General features: G+C 32.2%; 1 protein-coding gene across 16 annotated transcripts in view; it reads right to left on the bottom strand.

The window, feature by feature from the left end:
• The window catches only part of LOC130441029 (protein retinal degeneration B), a 147,475-nt gene that overhangs the window by 47,894 nt on the left and 74,281 nt on the right, over positions 1 to 25,300 (bottom strand). For all 16 annotated transcript variants that reach the window (XM_056774488.1, XM_056774501.1, XM_056774498.1 and 13 more), the window contains exons 4-8: positions 21,230 to 21,433; positions 13,278 to 13,535; positions 9,435 to 9,584; positions 7,101 to 7,290; positions 3,483 to 3,634 (exon numbers count right to left, since the gene is read on the bottom strand). In XM_056774488.1, coding sequence (XP_056630466.1) covers positions 3,483 to 3,634; positions 7,101 to 7,290; positions 9,435 to 9,584; positions 13,278 to 13,535; positions 21,230 to 21,433 — 954 coding nt within the window. The remainder of the gene's footprint in view (positions 1 to 3,482; positions 3,635 to 7,100; positions 7,291 to 9,434; positions 9,585 to 13,277; positions 13,536 to 21,229; positions 21,434 to 25,300) is intronic.

The raw sequence follows: 25,300 nt of genomic DNA, 5'->3' as shown, positions 1-25,300 counted from the left end.
TGATCTTGACAAAGTTTAATAATATTGGGCTCTAATTTTGACAGATATAATCGTAAGTCATCTTGTTGGCAAATGTTGAGGCGATTTCTTTGCTTAGTCAGCATTTGAGAAACCGCACTAAAGCCCTTTTCCATTAGGTATGACGTTGGAAATGCCATGATTAATAGTCTTATTTCTATCCATAGTCTCTGAAATGTGTTAGTACTGCTAATTTTTATCCAAAATTCTTCTGAAGTACTATGTTCAAATGAATGTTTCGCTTCTACATTTGCCTGCAAATCTATTAACATTTCTTGAATGTGCGAAGGAGCGAAATAGATTAATAACCCAATCAGGAATATGAATATTTTCAACATCTTTAAACCGAAATTTCAAATCTACAATTAGGCTTTCCAAATGCTTATAATAAACTGCAATATTTTCGTCCTGAACGATTATATTACTTAAACAGGGAAATAAAGAAAAATCTTTTCTACCCATGTTATTTTTATAGAGACTTCATTTATTTATAAAACCAATAATTAAACTTTTCACTTTAATTATGGTCACATTGTTTCCTTGCAGTTTCAAAAGTAATTCATTTATTTTTGCATATATATCTGCCAAATAAGCTATGTCACTCTTTAAAACAGATATCTCCATTGGAAAATTATAATTTGTTGATTCTAAATAACTAAGGACTGTATCAAATAGGTTGAACATTCTTCTGAGGCAACTTCCTTTAGATAGCCACTTTACCTCCATGTGCAATAATAGGCGCTCATATTCTTCATCATTTTCATGGCAAAGTTGCCGAAATAATCTATCATTAAGTGGGGGTGTGCTTTTATTTTGTTAATTATTGATTTTACTAAATTCATTGTTTCATGTAATCTCCCGCCAATGGATTTGGCAACCAAGTGTTGCCTATGAATTATACAATGAATTTTAAAGATATTTGGATTTTTTTCCTTCAACATGGTTATAAAACCACGATGACGTCCTACCATCGAAGGGACACCATCCGTTGCACAGGCCAATATATTTTTAAAAGGAAATTGTTTTTCATCAAAATATCAAATCACATGTTTAGCCACATTTTTCTAAAATAAATCCTTGAATGTGAAAAAACATGTTTTTTTAAATAATAGTTACTAATATTTTTCCCTTGTCCACATTATACAGTGCTTTTCAGATAAAAGTATCCACCTTTAATAACTTTTGTAATACTGGTATTTAGAAAAAATCCAAAAACACGTCAATTTATGTTGGAAGGGGCAAGCATTATGGCTTATTTAAACTTACTGGAAAAGCCACCCCCTCACCCCTAGCAGCATCCCCTTTATTTTTTTAAATTACTTTTCATATTTTTTAATGTGAAATTTGGATACTCCTCTTTAAGCTGATTTCAAAAATGTATAATACTTGTAGGTTAAAGTGGTTAGTTTATGAGATAAACAATTTTTCTTTTAAGAGCACAAATTTTACTTATTATTTACTTTCACCTTATTTGCCTGTACTAAAATGGGTTGTATAACAGTTCAAACTCTTTAATCTTTTTAACTGTGCTATTTATTCTACTTAAAAATCCAAACAACAAAAAACTCTACTTTTTATTAAAGTTTGACATTGTCAACTAGAATTTGTAGTCACTATTGATAGTGTAATTTGATACATTATTTATTTTGTTTCTCTGAAATGGTTTACTCTTTGCAAGAAAGAATTGAAATTGTAGGTTTATACTACCAAAATAATAATTGTATAAGAGCTGCTGCTAGAATATTTAACGAATTACATGACGGAAGACATGCAACTCATAAGTATGTAATTCAACTGATGGAGAAATTTACCACAACAGGGTCTGTTTGCAACAAAGTGCATAAGCGAGAGGGACTCGTAAATCCAAGTGGCAATTTTAGGACAAGTCAGCTTAGAGGCTCAACAACCCCAATCGTTGTCAACAATAAGTAGAGCGATCGGTGTTTCATCTTCTACAGTTTTCCGAGTTCTACATAAATTCAAGTACCACCCATACAAAGTTAAGTTGGTGCACGAGTTGAATGAAGATGATTTTGATCGTCGTCTAGAGTTTTGCGAATCAATGACGCAAATTATCAATAACAATCCACAATTGTTAAACAATATTTGCTTTTCTGATGAATGCTCATGGTCATTAAATGGCTTAGTAAGTAGGCATAATTGTAGATATTGGGCTGAAAGTGATCCACTGAAATTTAAGTGGTGAATCATATCTTGAGTTACTCAGGGAAGGGATTGACCCACGTATTACAACAATAATAGAAAATGATGATAACCTTTCCGAAGATTTACTGGTATTTCAACAAGACGGAGCTCCCCCACACTATGCTATGCCTGTCCGACAATTTTTAAACGAAACATTCCCCGCTCGTTGGATAGGTAGAAGGGGGCAGATGATGGAGTGGCCACCTAGATCACCGGATTTAACACCCCTAGACTTCTTTTTATGGGGGTATTTAAAAACAAAAGTTTATGCTACCCAACCAGAATCTCTGGATGATTTACGAGAGAGGATAGAAAATGAATGTCGACAATTAAATCCAGCCATATTAAGCAATGTCAGAGAGGCATTTCAAAATAGATTATACCATTGTATGGAAGTGAATGGTACTCATTTTGAACACTTATTGTAACTTCATAATAAATAGCACAGTTAAAAAGATTAAAGAGTTTGAACTGTTGTACAACCCATTTTAGTACAGGCAAATAAGGTGAATGTAAATAATAAGTAAAATTTGTGCTCTTAAAAGAAAAATTGTTTATCTCATAAACTAACCACTTTAACCTACAAGTATTATACATTTTTGAAATCAGCTCAAAGAGGAGTATCCAAATTTTACATAAAAATATGAAAAGTAATTTAAAAAAATAAAGGGGATGCTGCTAGGGGTGAGGGGGTGGCTTTTCCAGTAAGTTTAAATAAGCCATAATGCTTGCCCCTTCCAACATAAATTGACGTGTTTTTGGATTTTTTCTAAATACCAGTATTACAAAAGTTATTAAAGGTGGATACTTTTATCTGAAAAGCACTGTATATTGACAAAATTTGAAATATCAAACCCAATTTTTCACAGCTTTTTTCAAAATTTTCAACTGAAATATCTTAACTTTTGGATTCTGAGACTTGTTGCTCTAAGGTCTTCAATTAATTTGAAACTAGAGCATTGACGGAAGAGTTTTATAGTTATGTATAATGTACAATGGATGTATTTGATTTTTTTACTGGCCTACTTGCACAGAGTAATCTTCTATTAAGCATTTTGATACACATCCGTATTCCATTTATAGGAGTATAGACTTGGACTTGATTTATACTGGACTACGATAGTTCTACTAATTCGGTATTTAGGTGCTAGTGTTTTCAGTCTACACTTTCATAATTTTGGTTGTTCTTTCCAATAAGACGACACATATTTATTTGTGGAATTTAAAAATTAGTAACATTTTATTAAAATGATAATTACCCTCACAATCAAAGAATTCTTCATCAGAAGACGAGCCTGAATCCCTCCCAAGGCTTTTTATACGCCAATTTGCAACTTGTAAGTCAAAGCTTTTTATGGAGGAAGAACTTGGCGAATGGAGCGTTCTTGATTGTTGCCATTTATCTTCTCTCCTACAAAACAAAACAAAGAGAAAAGAGAGAATGTTTAACAAATTGATTTTATAACATGATCAGTCTCTTAGTATTATAAAACTATGATGGTTTGTAGCGTTATGTAAACGATATGCCAAAGGTATACCGTGAAATATTTATTGTGATTGAAGTTTCGTTAGAGTTATTATGTCGGTTTAATCATATTCAAAATGATGATGATGATGATCATGTTAATTTTCTCAATTAGATAATTAAGTTGAAATTTCTGGAACAGTTGGCGATATTCATACTGAATACACTGTTTACACCACCACTACACTACACTGTTTGACACGCATTTCGATAACCAAGTTATCGACTTCAGAGACGCGAAACGCGCGTTAGACAGTGTAATTGTGAGAGTTGGTGTAGTGGTGGTGTAATCATTGTATTCAGTATCAATTAGATATCGTATCAGTGTAATTTTTACGCCTTCTTCAGTTATGGCAATGACCTATATTACTGTTTATCTCCCCTTATTTGAAAATCTGATAACCAACTTTTTATAGATATTCCTTGTAATATTTTCCCTTCTCCATTCCCCTATCTATAATTTGTTATATACTGCTTTATTTTATTCTATTAAACTATATTTCACCTTCTTTTTATACCCCTTTTTATACAGATCCTAGTTAGATTTTTGCAGTAAGATGTGAAACGCAATTTACATAATATTATCATCCATTTTCTTATGATAATTTTCAGTCTTTTTAGAATCAACTGCGTTTAAATATACTTCAACACATTTTTAATCAATATTATTATGGGTAATAATAAAGCGTTTTCTCTTTTTATATGTAACTTTTGAGCCTGTAATTGAGTTTATGTTTGTTTTGTACATTTAATCCAGGCAGAACTATAATAGTACACGCCCAGAAACACTTTGAAAGCAGTCAATAGAGCTGAGTGGAGAACTCTTCTGTGGTATCATCTACATAACAGTGGAAAAAGCACTGGAAAAAAGGGCAGATAGTAGTAAAATCAATTACTGAGACAACCTACAGGGGCTGCGACAGACAGACTCTTCTGGAAAACTATAACCCGAGAAGATCTGCTGAATGTCAGTTTAATAAAGAATAACCTACAAATCCTAACAGGAGTTCTATTGGGGCAACCTCTATCCACATTCTCTCGAAGTGTGATACACTATGAAACTTCATAGTACTACACCTGGGAGAGTATGATATAGAAGATGAAGATCTCTGGAAGCTACAGCCATGAAATTTGTAAGGGGAATGGGATTTACAGAATAGCTGTAAACAGTAAAATATATTATCAATATAATATATTTTTCTTCCATCCATTTTTCCTGTAACTCTTAATTCTTTCGAAAATATTGGAATACTATACAAACAGATTAGTCAAAATTTTGGAAATATTTCAAAAAAATGAGTAGAAGTAGAAGGTTCTTTTAAGTTTGTGATATGCATTCTGCTATGGGTAGACAAATATAGTATGCTCCCCATAATATATCCGCTAAATTTCAAAAAAATTTCCACAACCATAAAATAAATTTGATCAATTCTTGAATTGATGAAAAATATTTATTACATTTATTGCTACGGTATCTCAGACTAGTTTTATTTACCCATATCACGTTTATGGTTGTTCAGAAACTGATCGAGTTAATCGGATCATAGTCATTTGAAGGAATTCTTTCTACCTTGGTAGACCTGTTGGTAAGAATATGGGCAGATTTCTATGTATGCTTGTCGCCAATTGGCTGTCAGATGTACCCCAAAATCGCAATGCCTTATATATCTCTCAAAATCGCCAAATAAAAAAAATTAAAAGGATATCGAACAGGAATAGAAAATATGAAGCTTTGATCACTTAAATAAAGGTGCATTGAGAAATAGTCTTGAGTTTCTACTCACACAATTTGTTTTAACTCACTTGTGAAAAAATTAAGGGCTCAAATAAAATTGGAACGAAGAGAAACAACATCTACATAATCTCTGGTTTTTATTTTATATCATAATATTTCCTCTATCAGTTCCAAAGCATCATTTTCTGTTTCATTAACATCTGCCTCTAATTCTAAACTTTGAACATGTCGGCGTTAAATCTTAATAGCATATATATACTAGGCTCCAAATGTTTACAGTATATATCGTATACTGAGAAATGGTATTTTGTTTGCATAATAGAATTTAAAAGAGACAGCATCATTTTATTTCAAATTTGGATTTCAACAATGTTCATTATTGAAAATGTTTTCTCTACTACTGCATGAGGGTAAACTCAATATTCTGGAAGCGAATAATGATAAATCTGGGAATAAAAGTTCTCCTGAGGCATTTTTCAATTTAATTATTTTTTGCCCAAACAGAACAGAATTATCTGGGATACCGTAAAAGACAACGGGAGCACTGAGAATTTGGGCCTAGAGGGGTTCAATATTAAGTTAGGGCTTAAATTTTTCATTGGTTGAAATATATTTAGAAGTGTTGGCTCATATTTAATAAATTCTTGCAGTAAAGTTTTCATGTATAGAAAACATACTTACTATATCATGAGAAGTTGAATCATGCTCTTTCTTCTCTAATTCCAAACTAAATTGATACCCCAAATCACAATCTTCAATAAATGAAAAACTTTGTATATGTGACATTGCTTTACAAAGTTCTCAGTCTGAGCATGATCTATTATATTCTATCCTTGTTTCCCTCATTAAAAGATAAAAAAGTGAAAGATGTTCTATCGCTAGACCACGGATCACGAACAGGAATGATACTGTAGTTGTAAGTCGTAAAATATACAACCTGTCCTATCGCTTGTCCGCACAGAGTTGGACAAACTGCAGCGATCAGGATCAATGCAATACCGATCAATATTAAATTCGACTAGGTAGCCCAAAAATCGCTTTGTGATTTTCCTAAAAAGACAGTTGCAAAATCTTCTAAAAAGTTGCTAAAATTGCAATAAATCGCGCAATCTGGCCACCCTCGTGAGTAAAAACGATCAGCCAAATGGTTGTTTTGTTTGTCTATGGTTTTTTGAACATTAAAAATTATTTATTCCCCTTAAATTGCTGTTTACTAATTACTCTCATGAGAAGCATCATGGGTAGGTTACTGAGGTATGTGACTTTTATAATTTTCAGTATTTGAGCATATAAATAGCTTATTAGAAGTCAACTTTAGTGAAAAATCTGTCTGAGAGGGTAAACAGTTAATTGAAAAATCAGCAGTTCTTGTAGATCATATTGTAAATTTGAAATATTCACCAAAAAATGATCGCGACGTTGGGTTATTGGATTTACGTAAGCCCGATGTTTTCTTACCCTTAGCTCGTCATTACCCCGAGAAATATAAAATAGTTTGAGGCAGTGTAACTGCTTTACTTGCACATATTGTACAGATTTTTGAACTATTTTGTAGTTTTTCTATTGCCAATCGTCGAATATTTTGCCAGAAATTTATATTATAAGCAATATTCTTACTTCATTATGCCCATGTCATCTTCAGGTGATAGATCTGTATCTGAGCTACCAGCTGTTTGTATAGCAGGAATATTTGAATTTTTGGCCATCAAAGGACTATCTTCGGCTACTTCTATACTTCCTAAAGTAGCAGCTAAAGTTTTACCAGGATCTTCTTTTGACGTACTATTACCTACATGGTCATCTTCATCTGGAGATAAAATAAAAAATACGTTAGTTTGATTATTTTAATGTAATTTTTTTCATAACTGCAATTCAAATGAACAATTTATTGAATTATTTTAGAAATGGTTTTGTAATTATTTGAATTGAATTAGTTCAATGGAAAACATCACTTTCCCAAGAAAACTCCAACATCAAAATCAAACAAACTATTCAAGGTTATACTATTATCTGAGAAACTATGTTTGACCAAAAAAATTTCGACTTTACTGACTTTTGGACCTAGACTGTCAATTACAGTAATATCAAGAAGTAAAATATAAATTTTACTATTACTTCAAATAGCTTCTTGTCCTTTAACCATTATTTTTGGTTTTCTTCCTTACTATGGAAAAGAAATCCTTTCTATCAATACTAAGAATATACTGTTAGTTTCACATTGCTATATTGAATTTTCTGTTCAAGGTCATTATACAGGACTTGAAATAGGAACTCCGGGACGAAAGAATAATCGTATTTGAAGTGAAATAGATACGTTCCAAAGTAGCCATGTTTTGAGAGTATTTGTATCCAATAGGAAACTGCAAAAGTTGTGTTGTTAGCATTGACTGGCTGCTTCTCAAGCAAGGACATTCCTAAAGAATGTGTTTAATAGAAAAATATTTTTGAGAAGTTATAAAATATACAAATCAGTTCTGAAAATCTTAATATTATTTGGAAATAAAACATGGACAATGGATGAAGGAGAGCAAAAAACTTCAGCCAATTGGAAAAGACAGTATATATATTCAGAATTTATATGGGAAAAAATAGGTGGCGCTAAGACGAAGTAATAAGAAAGTTCTACCAATAGGATATAATAGGTACCTTAAACGAAAACAATGTATAGGTTAAGAAATAAAAATTACAATCACAATAAGAGAATACAAAGAAGTACTTTTAATAATTACTAAAAATTACTAATAAGGCATGAAATAAAATAGAATATTTATGTTATAGATTATGATATTCAAGACAAAAGTGTTGGAGGCATTAGGGGATATTGATCTGATAGCCACTACTTCCGTAAATACTTAATATATTTCTTGTTAGAGTAAATCACCAACCTAATCACATTCAGAAAGTCAAACGCATTCCCCAAGTAATTTAGACTGTAAAGTTTTCTGATCTGATTACAAAGTTTCTCGATGACTATGAACAAATTGTTGATAACACAGAACACAGAAATTTCTTTAAAATGGTCATTTTTAAGTTTAACGACCTCTTTACCTACATCTCCTATCAGACGTAGAATTTCCAGTAATTAGAATTATTTTTTATACTTCGCTGGTAAGTTTTTTAATATCTTTCAAACTTCGCTTTTTATATGCAATTCTTACAAAAATGCTTTTTCATGTTCTTTTATAATTATATATATATATATATATATATATATATATATATATATATATATATATATATATATATATATATTTAAAGCAGATTTTGTAACGTATTTTCTATTTATTTGAGAAAGAGAATGAATGAATAGAACTGATTTCTGAGCGATTATATGAATTTGGTTTTAGCATATATTAGAGTATAAGCTCTATTTTATCCAGATCTTATCTATCTACTCGTTCCATCTTAAAAGTTTTCTAATAAATAGAAAATACGAATTTATATGGAAATTAATTTACAAAATTTGTATCAAATAATTTTGGAAGGAAATTAAAACGATCACTAAATATGAAAAAGCATTACATATAAAAAGCAAAGTTATAAAAATATTAGAGTACAAAGAATAATTTAACCACCAAATTTGCCTTTGATAGGTGTGGTAGATAAAGAGGTCATTTTGAAATCGGGGCTGAAACTTTACGAATACAGTGGGAGGGGTATACAACAAATTAATTTTTGAGTGAACTTGAAAGTGACTAAGCTCAGAAGCGACTAATGCAACACAATAATTAATTAACGAAATACAATAGATATATAATACCCCAATTGATCATACAAGGAAAGATCGAAGAAAAGAGAGGCGTAGGCCGAAAACAAATGTCATGGCTATGCAATATAAAAAACTGGACTGGTATAAATAACACCAGTGAGCTGTGTCATGCCGCTATAAATAGATGTCTGACCATAAGATAATCACCAATGTAGTGTACAAGGCGGTAGAAAAAGACTTACCAATCTCATCTTCTAGCTGGCCCATTTTCCTTCTCAATGCCAGTTGTGTTTGCCTTTCTATTTCTCGAATATCTTCCATTGTAAGACCGTGCCATTCATCTTGCCACGCCCAAGCTTGTCGGTGAGCTCTTAGCATTGTCTTCCGAAGAGCTATTTTACAGAAATATGAACATTAACTTTAACATCTGACACGATACTAGATTCAAATATGTTGGACGGTTTCTCTTTGAGTAGACACATCTCATTTGATTTTAAACAATCGTTGGGGTAGTTTTTTTCGAGAAAAATAAGTTACATACTGAAATGGAGCAATTTTTATACAAAATCAAAATAAATGCTACACTTGCTAATAATTTTGAGGATGAATAGTTTTTATTAGAAGTAATGCTAGATATACAAGTATACGGGTATTAAAGCATAAGATTTACATCGCGCGTGTTTTAAAGACCAGTTATCCACGAATACTTCATACTATTTTTTAATTGGTAGAATTTGAAATCATACAAATATGTCCCTATCCCTATATGTACATGGGACACGCGTTTTGACGTACATCTGCTACTATTATGGCAAACAGTGGTATGACAGTAGATCAACTCCAACGACTAGTGGAATAGAAATCAGGGACTGTGGAAACTGGTTACGTTGAAGAGAGTAGTAATAAGAAAAATATTCCGCATATTATAGAGTATTAACTTTTCAATACCAAAATTCATTTGAAAATTTTAGATTAGATTGTTGAATATTTGAATAAAGTTCTTCAAGTATTTGTATATGTATAATCAATAATTAAAAGTTGACATTTAGGGTGCATTCCACTAAGAACTCATGACAAATACGATACGTTCACAACCACGATCTTTCCTGCTCCACTTAGTCCAGAGCGTTATAATCGTGAATCCAAGTCGAATGGATTAACAAAACAAAAAAAATGAAGGGAAAACTTTAAGAGGTTATGTTATAATTTTTAAGTTATTATATTTCACATTAAAGTAAAATCAAAATATCTTCTGCGGCGATAGTAAAATATTTAGTGGTGCGTCACAAGGATGCTTCAAAAGTACTTATCCCATACCGCATCAAATAATGAGATATATTCTTATGGTTGCAATACGCGTTGCTTGAGTTGACTCTGCGCATCTCTTTGGAAACAAATTCTCATTGACTGCTTCCCAGTTGGTACGCAATAGCATACCTTGCAGTCTTTACATCCTGTATTCAATTCAAATGTTTCAAATTGGCGCGTCGTTTTGGGAGCGAATTCTCATTAGCTGCTTCTCAGCTGGTGCGCTATAGGACACCTTGTAGTCTTTACATCATGTCCGCGACCACAACGATCGTAGTCGCTATGTGGAACGTCCAAAAGAATATTTCAAGCGCCGTAAACGCTTAGTGGACTGCACCTTTAGATTTGACGTTGTTTTTGATGATAGTAACAACACAATTTTGAAATACGCTAAAGCGTATTTAAAATGAGTAGAATAGGGTACTAATAAACAAATTTATTAGATTTTTTCCAACTTATTATTAAAATTCAGTCATTAAAATTAAAAAACTCCGCCTGTGGTTGGTTGGTTGCTGGATGGATAGAGTAGACTGGTGACTGCCAAACCAGGGTAAAGGAGGAGGGTTGTCAGGTGAGGCCAGCAATCTGCCGGACGTGAAAAGAATTCATCTACTTACAGATCCAACGATCAGCCTCGGAATAGGACGGTCCAAGCGTTGACGAACTCGACTAGAAATTGGAATATGAATACGGAAAACAAATTGAACAAGAAACAAAAATGGAGAAAAAATATAATACGAACTGCTTGTTTGAACATTATGTCATGGAACACAAAAAATTGTCCAATACTTTTAGAAATGAAACAACATAACATAGATATATGTACGCTATCAGAAACAAAGCTCAAAGGAAAAGGAAGCATCAAAATACTGAACTACATACTAATATACAACAGTGTCGCCAAGCATAAACGAGCAACAGCAGTAGTGGGAATAATCATAACTGAAAAATACATCTCATACAAGACATACACTACATAGACGAAAGAATCCTCAAAGTTTTACTGAATATAGGAACAGGAAATTTTAACCTTATAAGTGTATATGCCCCGGACATTAGCAAGAGCAAGGAAGACACGGAAAATTTTGAAAACGAGCTGAGAAACATATAATGGATGACCTGAACGCCAGAATCGGGAAGAATGTATTGCCCGGAATAAAGTACCACTTCGATGAGGAACACATTAATGAGAACGGAGAGGCACTAATAGGCCTATGCGCACGTTACAATACGAGAATAAACAACACAAACTCCAACACAAAATCATATGGCAGAACTCAAGGGGACAAAACTCAACGATAGTCTACATAATATCGAACAGAGCCATACACCCAACCCAAATACTAGACACAAAAAGCCTGACTTTAGCGAACATAGCATCTGACCATTTGCTAGTTGTTTGTAAACTACAGCTAAACATACAAAACGAATATTACCGACGCAGCTATTGAGGCGCTAGGCCTAAAGAAAGTAGGAGTGAGCAAGAACAGTCGAAGGAAAGAATGGTATACACCAGAAGAAAAGAACCACTCCATTCAAACAAGACACAGAAATCAAAAATCAAACGAAGCTTCAGGGAAAACTTTACCTCCGAAATGGAATATGACCTATACGGAGCACTAAAAAAGGTATGGGGAATGCTAAGAAGGAAAAGACATGAGATAGTAGAATACACACAGACACAACAGATGACGAATCCCACTGGAAATCCTATTTCGAAAAACTGTACGGAGATGAAGAAGAAGATGAAGAAAACAATGAATCACTCGAGGTATTAGAAGAAGTAACGATAAAATATGCAAAAAAGGTCAGAAACAGCAAAGCACCTGGATTAGATAACATACCACATGAGTTATTGAAATATAGAGGACAACAACTAATGGTAGAACTTACAAAGCTTTTCAATAGAATACTATCAATCAAAGAAGTTCCTAACGAATGGAAAAAGAGCATAACCATTCCTATATTCAAGAAAGGGGACAGGAAATCTCCAGAGAATTATAGAGGCATAACCTGTCTAAAAACAACCATGAAGCTTTTTACAAAAATCATTGAAACAACATCAAATGAACATTTAAACACATCGGAAGAACAAAAAAGATTCAGGAAAAATCGATCAACCAGACCTCTTCACAGCCTTCTACGTCACTCTAGTGAAACGGTGCCGAAAAGTCCAGTTATTCTGAAAAAAAAGGCGACCATTTTCTTCGAAGTGCTTCTTGTGCGTTCAACTTTTGTTGGTCTTGGAAGACCCATAAAGTCGATTTTTGTTTAGTTTCTGATTCACAGCATAGATGCATGATTGGTCGCCTGTCACTATCTTATAGAGGTTTTTTGAGGCACCGCGATTGAATTTTTTCAGCATTTCTTTATGCCCATTGACACAAGTTTTTATTTTTGAGAGATTGTCAAATTATGCGGTATCCAACGCGAACAAATCACTTTGACAACTAAATGAATGCCTCAACCTCACGGTGTGTCTTATGACAATCTTGCAATATAAGTTTACGCATAGCACCGATGTTTTCTGGAACAACAGCCGATTTTGGACCAACGTCACGAAATTCATCCTGTAATGAGGTACGACCACGATTGAATTAGAAAACCAGCGATACACGGTGGCTCGAGATGGTAATTCATCACCAAAAGTCGAAGCGAGTTAATCGGCACGCGCTGTTGGTTTAATTCACGTCAAAATCATCGCAAGAAAATGTTCACGATTCAATTCCATTTTTTGACAAAGAAGAATGTTTCGAGTATATGGCTTATTTATTTACCTGTGTCATGGATAAACCGTTCTATTTTTGTTTGCATGCCCCAATATCTGAATTCCACTTTACATAACTTGTAGGCGCACATAAGCGATTTTCCATTAGTTGATGGCTGTTGTTTTCCTTTAACACTGTCCCAATATTCTTCCAACCAATTTGTAGATAATGGACCTCTGCCAGACTTTTCGGAAACATAATATAGAGGATCTTCTTCTTTTACGTAATCGGCGCCGTATAATTGGTCTTTTACTACGTCTATTACATCTGAAACATATTTTAATTAATTTCAAGATGTTAAGGGTTGCACAAATTAAAAAACTGAACAAATTCTATTGTTAAGTTCATAAATGTTCTCAAAGAATACAGGTTTCACAAGTGTATATTGAAGAGTACTGACTGACTTATTATTTATAGAATTGCATCAACACCAAATGGAATAAAATTATTATTGCGGTTACTATAAATGAGTGAAGTATGGACTTATCTCGTTGAAAACCCCAAATTAAATTATTTCCATTTCATGCTTTATTTCTAGTGAAATCATTACCTTTTCATTTAGAGGTCGATTATTTTTTTCGATGTAATGTAATTCTGGTGGGTTTATAATCTTAATAGCGTTTTTTTTTGAGAACGCAGAATTCATTTATCGAGGTCGCAGATATTGAAAATTAGATTTTTTGTTTTAGCAATGATTGGGTTGGTTAACTTCTGGATCGGCTTTTTGAACTGGATTTATGAATTACCACTTCCAGTTAAGGGGAACTTCCATTACGAAATGGAAGTTCCCCTTAACAATATATCGCAATTAATAGAAAAATATTCTTTTTTCTCAACTTATCGGTCAATTAAGTTAACCTAATCGAAGCTGAAGTAAACTTAAGCTAACATAACCAAATCAGAAAAATGATCCGTTACTCGGTCTGCTTACGAAGATATATTAAAAAATTCTTAACCTACTATAAAACCAAACAAAATTTCAATGTCAAACTATTTTATTACTCAGCATATTTTCCTCTTAATTGGATTTTATTACAGCAAACCTGCAACGTTTCTAGACCTTTAAAAAAAAATGTTTATTGCTCTGCAAACTAGACCTTCACAGCTTTTATTACCTCCTCGTTGGAAGAAAAGACTTTTTTTCAGTTGAGGAAAGAGATGATAGTCGGACGGAGCCAAATCTGGTGAATAAGGGGGATGTTCTAGGAATTCAAACCCTAAATCAGAAATTTCTTTCGTGGAAACATGAGATTTGTGTGCAGGGGCATTATCCTGCAAAAACAAAACACCTTTGAATAGCTTTCCGCGTAGTTTCTCTATAATATTTTCCCTTAGAGTGGTAGGTAATGTCGAATAGTAATCTCCAGTTATTGTTCTACCCTTATCCAAAAAATCAATCACGATTACTCCATGGCAATCCCAAACAACCGAAGCTAGAACTTTTCCAGCAGATTTTTGTATACGAAACTTCTTAGGTCTTGGAGAACCAGAGTGTCGCCATTCCATCGATTGTTGCTTTGTTTCTGGATCGTGGAAATGTACCCAAGTCTTGTCTATAGTAACAATTCGGTTTAAGAAGTTTATATCGTTTTCAAATCGAGCACAGATCGAACGCGATGCTTCTACCCTTGCACGCTTTTGGTCAACATTCAAACATTTGGGGATCCATTTTGCAGCAATTTTTCTTATGTCCAAATTGACGTGAACTATATGATGAACGCGTTCGTATGAAATATTCAGTGCTTCAGATATCCGTTTTAGTCCAATTCGACGGTCTGATAAAATCATGTCATGAACTGCATCGATATTTTCGGGAACTGGTCTTCCCGATCGGTCATCATCTTCAATGGAAAATGTACCTCCTTTGAAGCTTGCAGTCCAATTTTTCATGGTCGCATAGATATTAATACATCCTCGTAAGAACATGAAGAGGCAGTTGCTAATTCGATTGTAAACAACATAATAAATAATGTACGTCTTCCTTTATTCAGCTAAGTCACCATCTCCTGAAAATAGGTCACCATCTCCTGAAAATAGGTCACCCTCAATAAAATTTCATAAATTCAGTTCAAAAAGCGGAAGTCAACCAATTATTGGCAAAACCGGGAGTACTAATTTCCGATATCTGGGGCTTGCTAAATGGATTCGACTACCTCTAAAATACTAAACTTATTATGATACTAAACCAGGCACATACGGAAGTATATGAATTCTACATTCAATATACGACTATTTCGTTTTGTATTGGATGAAACTAAGAATGTCAAAAGAATTATATAATGTGGCAAATCACGCACTAGTGTAGTCCTCGAAAAATCTCCTGTCAATAGAGCACTGTAGAATATTCAAATTTTAGCTTATGTACAACGAATTCTGAGAAATCTAATATTTGTCACGAAATAAGTACAAGAAGACTGAGAGTTTAATTTAGTTCAGTAGTTTAACTAGTGTTAGAAACGAAAACTCGAATCGTAAGCAGTAAATATAGATTATATATCTATAAAATATGTGACACGAATTTAATGACTCCCTTGCGTCATTGTCACACATTGTCACATTTATGAGATCTCCTGCCCCTCCTAGTGTGAGGTCACACATTTTGAGATTTTACATCTTAAAGTAATCGATATAAAACATTAAACCTCATATTTTTTGTTTACATAGAGGTTTCTGTTTTAATAATTTCGATTTTTACGAGTGATGTCACGAAGCAGATGGCCCTATATATCTCTTGTTACAGCAAAGTTCACTACACCCCTCCTTTCTCTTGAGATGTGATGTAATTTATGGATAGCCCCTTAGTGGTTAATGAATAGTTGAAAATATTAGTATTACACCAATCCAAAAAATCGACTCCATGTATATTTTCCTTTCTCGGGAGCAGGTTTTGATTTTGAAATTTCTGCAATTTCAGAAGAGGTGCAATCAGATTCTTCTTCCAAGTTTATTTAGCTTAACAATCAGTGTTTTATCAATCAAAATTTGAAAAATATTTTGCAAAACGACGATGACATTTCACACTTCTTAATGACAGTACAAAATTATTACAATTATAGAACCTTTGACAGAACACACAATTTGATAAATATACAAGTAAAAAGAATGTTATAATGATTATACCATTTAAAAAGCATTGTTCTTTTTCGCACGCTTTTAGACGTATATATAATATGTAATTTCACATAGATAAAAGTGATATAGATCAACACTCTAGTGCAAAATCCATGTGAGAGGGTAAACAGTTGATTGAAAAATCGAAAGATTTTGAATATCATCTTCACTAAAATGTTGAACAAGTGAGTAATGACTTGAGGGTAAGTTTTCTGAACATAATTTCATAAAATTCCAATCTTTAGTCTGGGGCTTAAGTTATATGCTAGAAAAAATTTCTTTTGTAACAAAATACAACAACTCAATTCATTTATATTGACATATATTCAAAATAATGATTCAAAGGAAGAAAAAATATGGTATATTCACTATCTTCAATAGCATTTGTCCATATGGGCTGAACGTTGGTGTAGCGTATGTATGTCGAAACAAAATATCACTATTTTATCTAGTTGTGTTAGTTCTTTTGGAGAATATGGCTTATTTTGACAATAGGAAAATGAAATTGCACCAAGTAGTAATGAAATTTCACAATTAATTGGGAATATTATCATATATCAATTTAACTACGAAGAGTTGCACATACAAACCCTAAAAGTTATTTCAAATAAATTTGATTATAGTGAAAGGGGAAGTATGCAACAATCTGCAATCATATAGAGAATTGCAGAGTTCAAATGATCTTTTATGCAATTATCGGAAAATTTATCGCGAAATGATTCGTTGTAAAATATGTTGAAAATATAAAAACATACAAAATGAAATTTTATAAAATAGAGAGAACTACGCAAACGTTCATATGTATAACTATTTATATTTTATTAAACGAGACAAGTTTACGTTGGAAGCTGAGAAACAAAAATATACAAACATGAAGACATTGAGTTAAATTCTAATAAGTCATGGTTTTTAACAGAAAAAACTTGTTATAGTTCTTCAAATATCAATTGTAGATAAAAACTTATATAAAAACCCTTGCCGACAATTGTGTTTGATCTACCCTAGGTGTAGATACCTCATTTTATAAATTTATTATTCTTATGAATACTTTTAAAAATATGTATATCTTATGCGAGAAAGTATTCGTTAAAAGGCAATCGAATCATCATAAATTGGATGGCACTATACGCCGTTATTTAGACAGATGCACCTAATTGAAGTCCTACTTGGAACTTGGAAAACTGAATATTGATTTATAAAACGTAAGTAGACGAGTAAAATGTACCTGCCTGTAATGGAGTTTGGTTAAAACAGGGTACCAGATGTAAACTGAACCTTTTTTGCACCCCATTCGTTTTTTTTTGGAAAAAGAACTTTCAAAGCAAAAACCACAAAGAAAAAGAAATTCTTTGGAAATAAAACAAAAGAAAAAAAAGCGACCACAAGAGGACACCCCCCGACATGTTAACTCCGCAATTTATAAGCAAGTGTCGAGTTATACTCGGGGAAATTGTAACTAACTCTTAACAAAAAGATAAGACCTTCAGAACTCAGGTGTGTATGTGTATGTTTATTAAGAATATTACTTGGAATGCAATACCCAATTCACTTTATAAAGTTAGAATATCCAGAAATAAAGCCTAGACTTTCTAAAACCTAAATTTCATTTTAAATTAAGGTAAATACTAAGCAATATATAATAGATAATTAATTTTTAAAATATGTGGAAGCCGTAATTTGTAAAATTCCATATAACATATTACTGCACACTTGCAATTGGTTGAAATTCTACCCCCAATATTGCCACCAAATTGTCAATATTGTCAAATTAAGTGATAAATTCGTTGCTCCGTTCTTCATTCTGTAAACAGATAACTTGCTGAGGGTGTTTGTGACAAGTTAAAAATGGCATTAAGTTAGCGAGGAAACAAATTGTTAAAAATTAATTATTTTAAATTTGAAAAAGAAATTGCAAAAAAGTATCAAAACTCTTTAGTGCTGCTCAGTAGAAGGATGTAAAGCAAAGTGCCATACAGATGGAGGTAAGTTACTTTAGGTTCATTTCATAATTAGAATTCCGAGCTGCATAATCTTCCGTCACGAGTTGTCTAATCTTCATGACAACCACGATTAGGACATTGTAATAAAAGTAAAAATTTTCTCGCACGCCCGAAAAAACGAAGTGGGCTTAATTCATGCCTGGTAGGCTGTTTAAGCAGAACGCTTTTGAAAAGTGGTGAGAGTGACTAATATAGATACACATATATTTTCACTTATGGCATATTTTCTCTTTTAGTTTTCAAATTTATTTAAAGAGATATAATAATTTCCATATATGACGCTCAATCGACACACTTCCATACTTTTACAATTGTAAATGGAAAAACTATAGATGCAAATTGTATTGTGGAAGAATTAGGATTTACTACCATTTCTGCGATTAAATCAATTATTTCGTCATAAATGTATGTATAATATGTGGCATGCCTGATATTTTTGTATCATCAATGCTCTCCCATTTTCAAACTTACAAAGCAGCTCCTTCAAATAGATTCTCAAACTGGGGTGATCGTTAAATCTCTAATGAAAAATGCGTTCCGTTACATGAGTATGTTCACAAAGTATAAAATCTTTACAAGTTTACAGCACTTTTTTTCCGTTTGAACAACTTACAGTGTGATAACGAAATATATAAAAATTTGGAGACTTTTTAACAACTATCCATAGGTCTACCTTGAATTCCGACTTTTTCGAATTTGATTATTTTGTGATTTAACGTATTCCAACTACAAGGAGTTCAAAAGAAACTTCACATTTATAAAATCAATTTTAAGGAAAGTCAGGAGTTTATTGAACAAATGTTTATTACATATTAAAATACTAAAATACCTATCTATGGAATTCATCTCTTAAAACTAACATTTTTTAAATGTAAACTGTTGAGCTCACGGAATTCATTTATAGGCCAGAGCATTTACGAAATTACGTGACAAAATTAATAGTAGAAAAAAAAACAAAGCCATAGTTAAGTTATCCAAAACAACCCTCTTCATAGCGGCGCATCAACTTCAATTATTTATTTGTTTTAATTTTTATTTAATTTTATATTAATAAAGACACCAAAAAATCGGTACAAATTTTGTTTTTTGCGTTTTGCGCTCAACCTATGCAAGACTCGTCTTTGTTACTAAGGGCAATATTGTAGAGAATTGAAAAATCTTCAAAATAAGCTTTTATAAATTAAATTTCGATAATTTGTTATTTAGATAATTTAACCGAAAGGAGAAAATTTTTAATTTTTTAAATTGTTTAATTTTAAATATAAAGGTTTCTTATTCACTGAACACCGAGATCTCGATGTACTTAATCAATGCTCTAAAGATGGGCCCAGTGGTCCCAATAGTTTTTGCAAAATGGCAATTAAACCATAGGAGGCCTTTTTTTCACCGGATGGCCCTATCATCGTTTGGAAAGTCGCGTTGGAAAGAAGAAGAGTTGAACTAAAAATAACTCATCACTTTTTTGAAAAAAGTGTTCAAAAAAGGGGTGAAAAAAATTTATTGTTTTTTAAACCTTTTATAAAAATATCGTAATACCAATGTCATATTCGGAAAGCTGGCAGTTTAATTTGGAGCGAAGTTAGACATATTTTTTCAAATTCACTGCAACAACATATAAAAAGGAGTATTTTTAATTTTTTTGTATGAAACCTATAAATGCGTTCAAGTAAAGCGATATACGAAATATTTCCCCATAAACTTAAGTATTTTTACCTAGAATGCAAAGTATTTTATGCCAGCTTCCATCCATGATCACAGATATTTCCATTTCGCCGTAAAAACATATCAATATATCTACTGAGTGTTCTGAGAGTTGCAAGCGCATAACTTATCCGTATACGAAGAAACGGTATGCGTCATTACCGAAATGATGCCAGTTAGAGTAGTAGAAGAAGATCGACTACATCGAGCACTGAAGAATTAAGGAGAGGTAAAAAAGAAGAAGTCGTTGGCAAATAATATCCATCAGACATACCCACGGAGAGGTGACTTACTACCTGACACATGTAATTTTTGGATATGGATACCTCAAGAGAATATTTTCATAGATTTTTCAACTGTGCAGGAGTAAACGAAATACGGACCACGTAGTTTTAATATACCCTCAAGTTTTGGCTTGCTTGGTCGTACCTGGAAAACCGCACAAGGTGAGGAAACGCTCGGAAAATATAGGCTATGCTTTCATCAAAGATTGCTTGATCAGCAATGATTAAGTTCGCAGCTGAAAAATTTGAAGAAAAAAGAGAGAAATCGAAATAGAAGGAAAAATTCAAGGAAGGACTGTATAACTAGATCCTCTCCCCATTAAGTAAGGCCTAACGGCAGCCCGCGTAGTAAGCAGAAGCCAAAGGTATAGACGATGAGTGAAAGTATTTTTCATCCAACCTCTATAAAGACGCACACGCGTGTACACACACACGTACAGACATTTAAGATTTTTTCTTTTCAAGCCCGCATATATACAAGGTGATCCTGTCTCTAGGATAGAAAACAAAAAAATAATAGGTTGTTCAGTAAACAAATTTCGTAACGCCATCCGTATTCGAGATAAAAGTCTTCGAAGAAAATAAACATATTTTTAAAAACTCAGTAGGCAACATTGTAATGAAATTTTATATGAATAATTATGTTTTGCAAGCAGATCCTATCACATTAATTTGTTAATATATTTGACTCTCATAGAGGGCGCTAGTTACACGGTTCGTACCAGTATTTAACATGACTTTTTTAAGGTTAGATTTTATGTGAATTAAAAATATGTTGATAGTTATGCAGATAGGTCAAAAAATAAAAATATACGAATATTTATTTTTCAGATTTTAGATTGGCTATTAAACAATTGCAACTTACCAACAATTCTATTCCTCAAGTCACTGCCTGACAGCTCGAATACATTCTCCTGGTGACCATTGTCTGGATAATAGTAAGTTTCGATTTCTAATGAAAATTTTTCTACGAATGGGCAGGTATATCTGGTTTTTGTATATGGGTATGCATTCCAGGCTTCTTCTTCGACCATAAGCGCCGTCTTAGGAAGGATGCCTTTTATCCATCCTGAAGAAGAAAACTGTTTATACCAGAAAAATCCTTCTATTTATCTGTATAAATTATGAGGCATATATATATATATATATATATATATATATATATATATATATATATATATATATATATATATATATATATATATATATATATATAACATCTTAAGGCCGCTTGCAACAAGGAATATTTCCTGCCTGTTCCGTGAAATAAGAGACTATTTACAATATGATTAGCAAAATTATGAAATTATCAATTTAATAATATCGTTTGATATAAGTATTATGGGTATATTTTATTGATTTCTAATCATATATTGTTACATAAACAGTTTTTAAAACTAGACACATTATATTTGAAATGAATGGAACAAACACGCGCTGGAATTAATAAAAAAAGATCTAAATAATTTGAGTGAAATTTATAGTTCTTCTATAAATTTTAGTACAACTAGGAATAATTTAATAGATGGCTGCTACATATTTTCTATTTTAATTTTATTTTTATTTCGATATTCTAGATGTAGGTGATCTTTTAATTGATATAAATACGTAAATTATCAAATCATGGTGTTAACCCAATAAACATTTTCTGTAACTTACGGTGATTCCTAGTTATATAAACACTATATAAAGGTAATGAAGTTATATTACGGTTTTATAAAATTTCTGTAACTTGTGGGTATATAAAGAAGTGGTATAACTGTTTCCATCATCATTTAATAAAACATGTAGTAACTGTTACCAATGTGTTTATAAAAAATTTGTATAAGGTTTTCCGCTACCTAAATTATATAACTATATAGGCTCTGAGTTATATAAGTGTTTCTAAGCACAATTAAAAAAATTGGGGATTATTAGTGTTTGTATATCCTATTAAAAAACTTTTGGTAACCAAGTTAGGGACAACCATTTCTTTTATATACATCGGTTACCATAAGTAAAATCAATTGCCCTTATATATATAAACTTATTACAGATGACGATTGACAAACAAACAACAGACAAACAAATGGTTGCCGGTGTCAATTGTCGAATAAGAATATATTATTAAGATACAAAGTTAATACTAACAGTACTAACACCAGTTGTTTGTGAGCAGTGAGCAGCAGCAGTGTAATAAACATTAATTTATTATTGTAAAATATCGCTATGTTACGAAATTGGAAAAAAATAAAGCACAGCTCTGCGTTTCGGCGGAAAGTGACAAAAATTTTAAGCGAATCGTAGATTGTGTACCGGTTACTGCTACTGTTAGACAGATAAATAATGAATTTTTTCCGCCACCAGATATCCCTCAAATTAGAGAACAAAATGATAGCAGTCCAACGTCAGTGACGGCAGAAAATGATCTTACTACTACTACATTTAGGCTGCTTCTCAACTATTACTTTTAGATCATTATTATTTTCATTTCTTTGCTGTGTTTGTTGACCAAAAACTGCCTCTGTGGCCTTCTGTATAAATATTGGTATATATTAAGCCCTAAGTGTAGGTAACTTGTTTTAGTAAACATCTAAGAAACTTAAATATTTGGTAGGTTTAGAGATCCGCACATGCAAGTAACCACTTTTAAGTAGGTAATAGAGTAAAGCTCTGATGTACGCCCTCTTACATCTTCATTTTTAACACCGAAAAGCACTGATTGTTTTTAGTATGCAGTGGGATCAGGTTTGGATAAAAGCCTGCATAATACATAATACATAAGACATTTGAATGTCTTTTTAAATATTTAAAACTTATACTTGATACTCTTAATAGCAAACGTTTTATTTTTAGTTAAATTAAGGTTATGTTTTATATCAAACATGTGTTAAACCAATGTCAAACTTGAAATGTTATTTAAAACTCAGCTGCTCGACGTCAGTTATTGAAAGCGCGGGTTGCCTAACTTTAAGTATATAACAACACTTTTAGTAACGTATGTTACTTTTAATTATATACGAGATCCTTGGAGGCTTTAAGTTTTATTTTAACACTACTAGTAACTCTAAACACTACTATATAACCCACAAAGTTATATATCATTACCATCGGTTATATAAGATCACAACAAGTGATTTTTAGGTTTCCATTATTTGTAAAATTACTATACAATGATTCCGCCATGATTGTTTACTCAAATGAAAAGGAACGATTCATTATGCCTTCCAAAAACGAAAATTAAACTTATTTGAACAACATGGAATCCAAAATTAATATCACCCTGTTAAATAGTGGTTATACGAATATCTTTGGCCACATTATTTAGCATCAATATTAAAAATAAAATAAAAAATAATTTTTTTTAATAAATAAAATTATTTATTGTTGGATATTTGAAAGGCCCGTGCGTTTTTTCAAGGCATCTTGTCCATGTTAGCAGTAAAAACCGTTTCCCTCATGAAATTTAAGTCACTGCAATGCTAAAAACGCCTAATTAAGATAAATTTTATACGGCATTATAGGTAACATGTATATAATATATATTTATCTGCCATCTTATAAATTTTTATTTTGCTGATAATAACCCAATAAGAAAAAGAGCGATGTAATAAAGTTAACAACGAAAATGTGTGTCCAAGTGAGAGAAAACATATATTTGTCAGGGAGAAAAGTAACAGAAATTGGTAACAGAAATATTATCAAAACCATTATAGGCAATGTTTATAAGGGTAACAGTAACATATATAAAGCTATATTTGACCACTAAAAGGCTCCAACTGTGGATTTTTAAGTAGTTATATAGTGATTGCCAAAATGTTTTCGTTACTTTTGGTTAAAACACCTAAGTTTATACAGCGTTACTAACCTAAGTTTTCCGTAACCTTTATATACTCCCCATTTAAGCTCTTTAAGGGGTTTATACGAGTAACAGAAATATTACGGTTACTATCATATATACATTTAAGTTATTTAATGAGGTGATATAATATTTACGGCAACTGTTATATAACAAAAAATGTTTATTGGGAAAAACTGCTAGTTGAAACGTCAATATCATATGCATGATATCAATATCATGATAAAACTTACCGTTTTGTTAATAATCGCGAAAAACTCATTTTTTGACTCTTGACGTTGAATAAAAATTTTCCCATACACGGGAATGATGGGGAACATTCAAAGTTTACTTTCAATTGTATTTTAAACGATTTTACTGATTTTCAGCTTAATGGGAATTTATGTAACTTCGAATGTCTAAATTGACTGGGCTACAAGTGAATCGGCAACAACATAAAATAAGTATAATTATTGTAAAAAATAGGAATTATGCATTATTTTGTGATTTACGACATTCATTTACGATATTCTAAATTAATTTTATCCTCTCGACCACAGGGTCATATCCACTGCTTCCCCAAGTAGTTTTTTTTAAACCAAAGTAATAGTTGTTTCTTTGTTATTTCGATTAGTGTTTTAGCAACTACTTTATGATCATAAAAGAAAGTACAATATTTAAAAAAAATAGTGGCAGTTAGGTCAACTCTTTAATAGTCGCTAAACACAAAAAAATATCACAAATACAGAAAAACCCAATAAACACGTACAAATACAACCTAATCTTAATGGCCAAGAAAACATTCTCATTCAAGCGTGACGTCACGCACGAGGCGTTATAAATTTGAGTCGATAATTCAGCATACTGGTGCATGTGTACCCTGGACGAACTAAACATCAACCTCGAAACCGTTAGGCAGAATTGAACTAGAGTTTTCGCGATAGAAAAAACTCAACAATTTTTCCAAGAAACCTGCAAGAAGAACAAAACTGTGTTTTTTCAAAACAACCCCCAACACGAAACGCAAGAGTCAACAAGTGTTATCACTAAAGTGAAAAGGATGTACGCGGGACGGTTCATAAGGATTTCGTTCTTTCCGAACAGATCGTGAATGAAGTT

Source organism: Diorhabda sublineata, chromosome 3, assembly GCF_026230105.1.
Source record: "Diorhabda sublineata isolate icDioSubl1.1 chromosome 3, icDioSubl1.1, whole genome shotgun sequence".
Taxonomy (NCBI): Eukaryota; Metazoa; Arthropoda; class Insecta; order Coleoptera; family Chrysomelidae; genus Diorhabda; species Diorhabda sublineata.
Note: the sequence above shows the minus strand (reverse complement) of the source record. Positions and strands in the feature narration are given on the sequence as shown.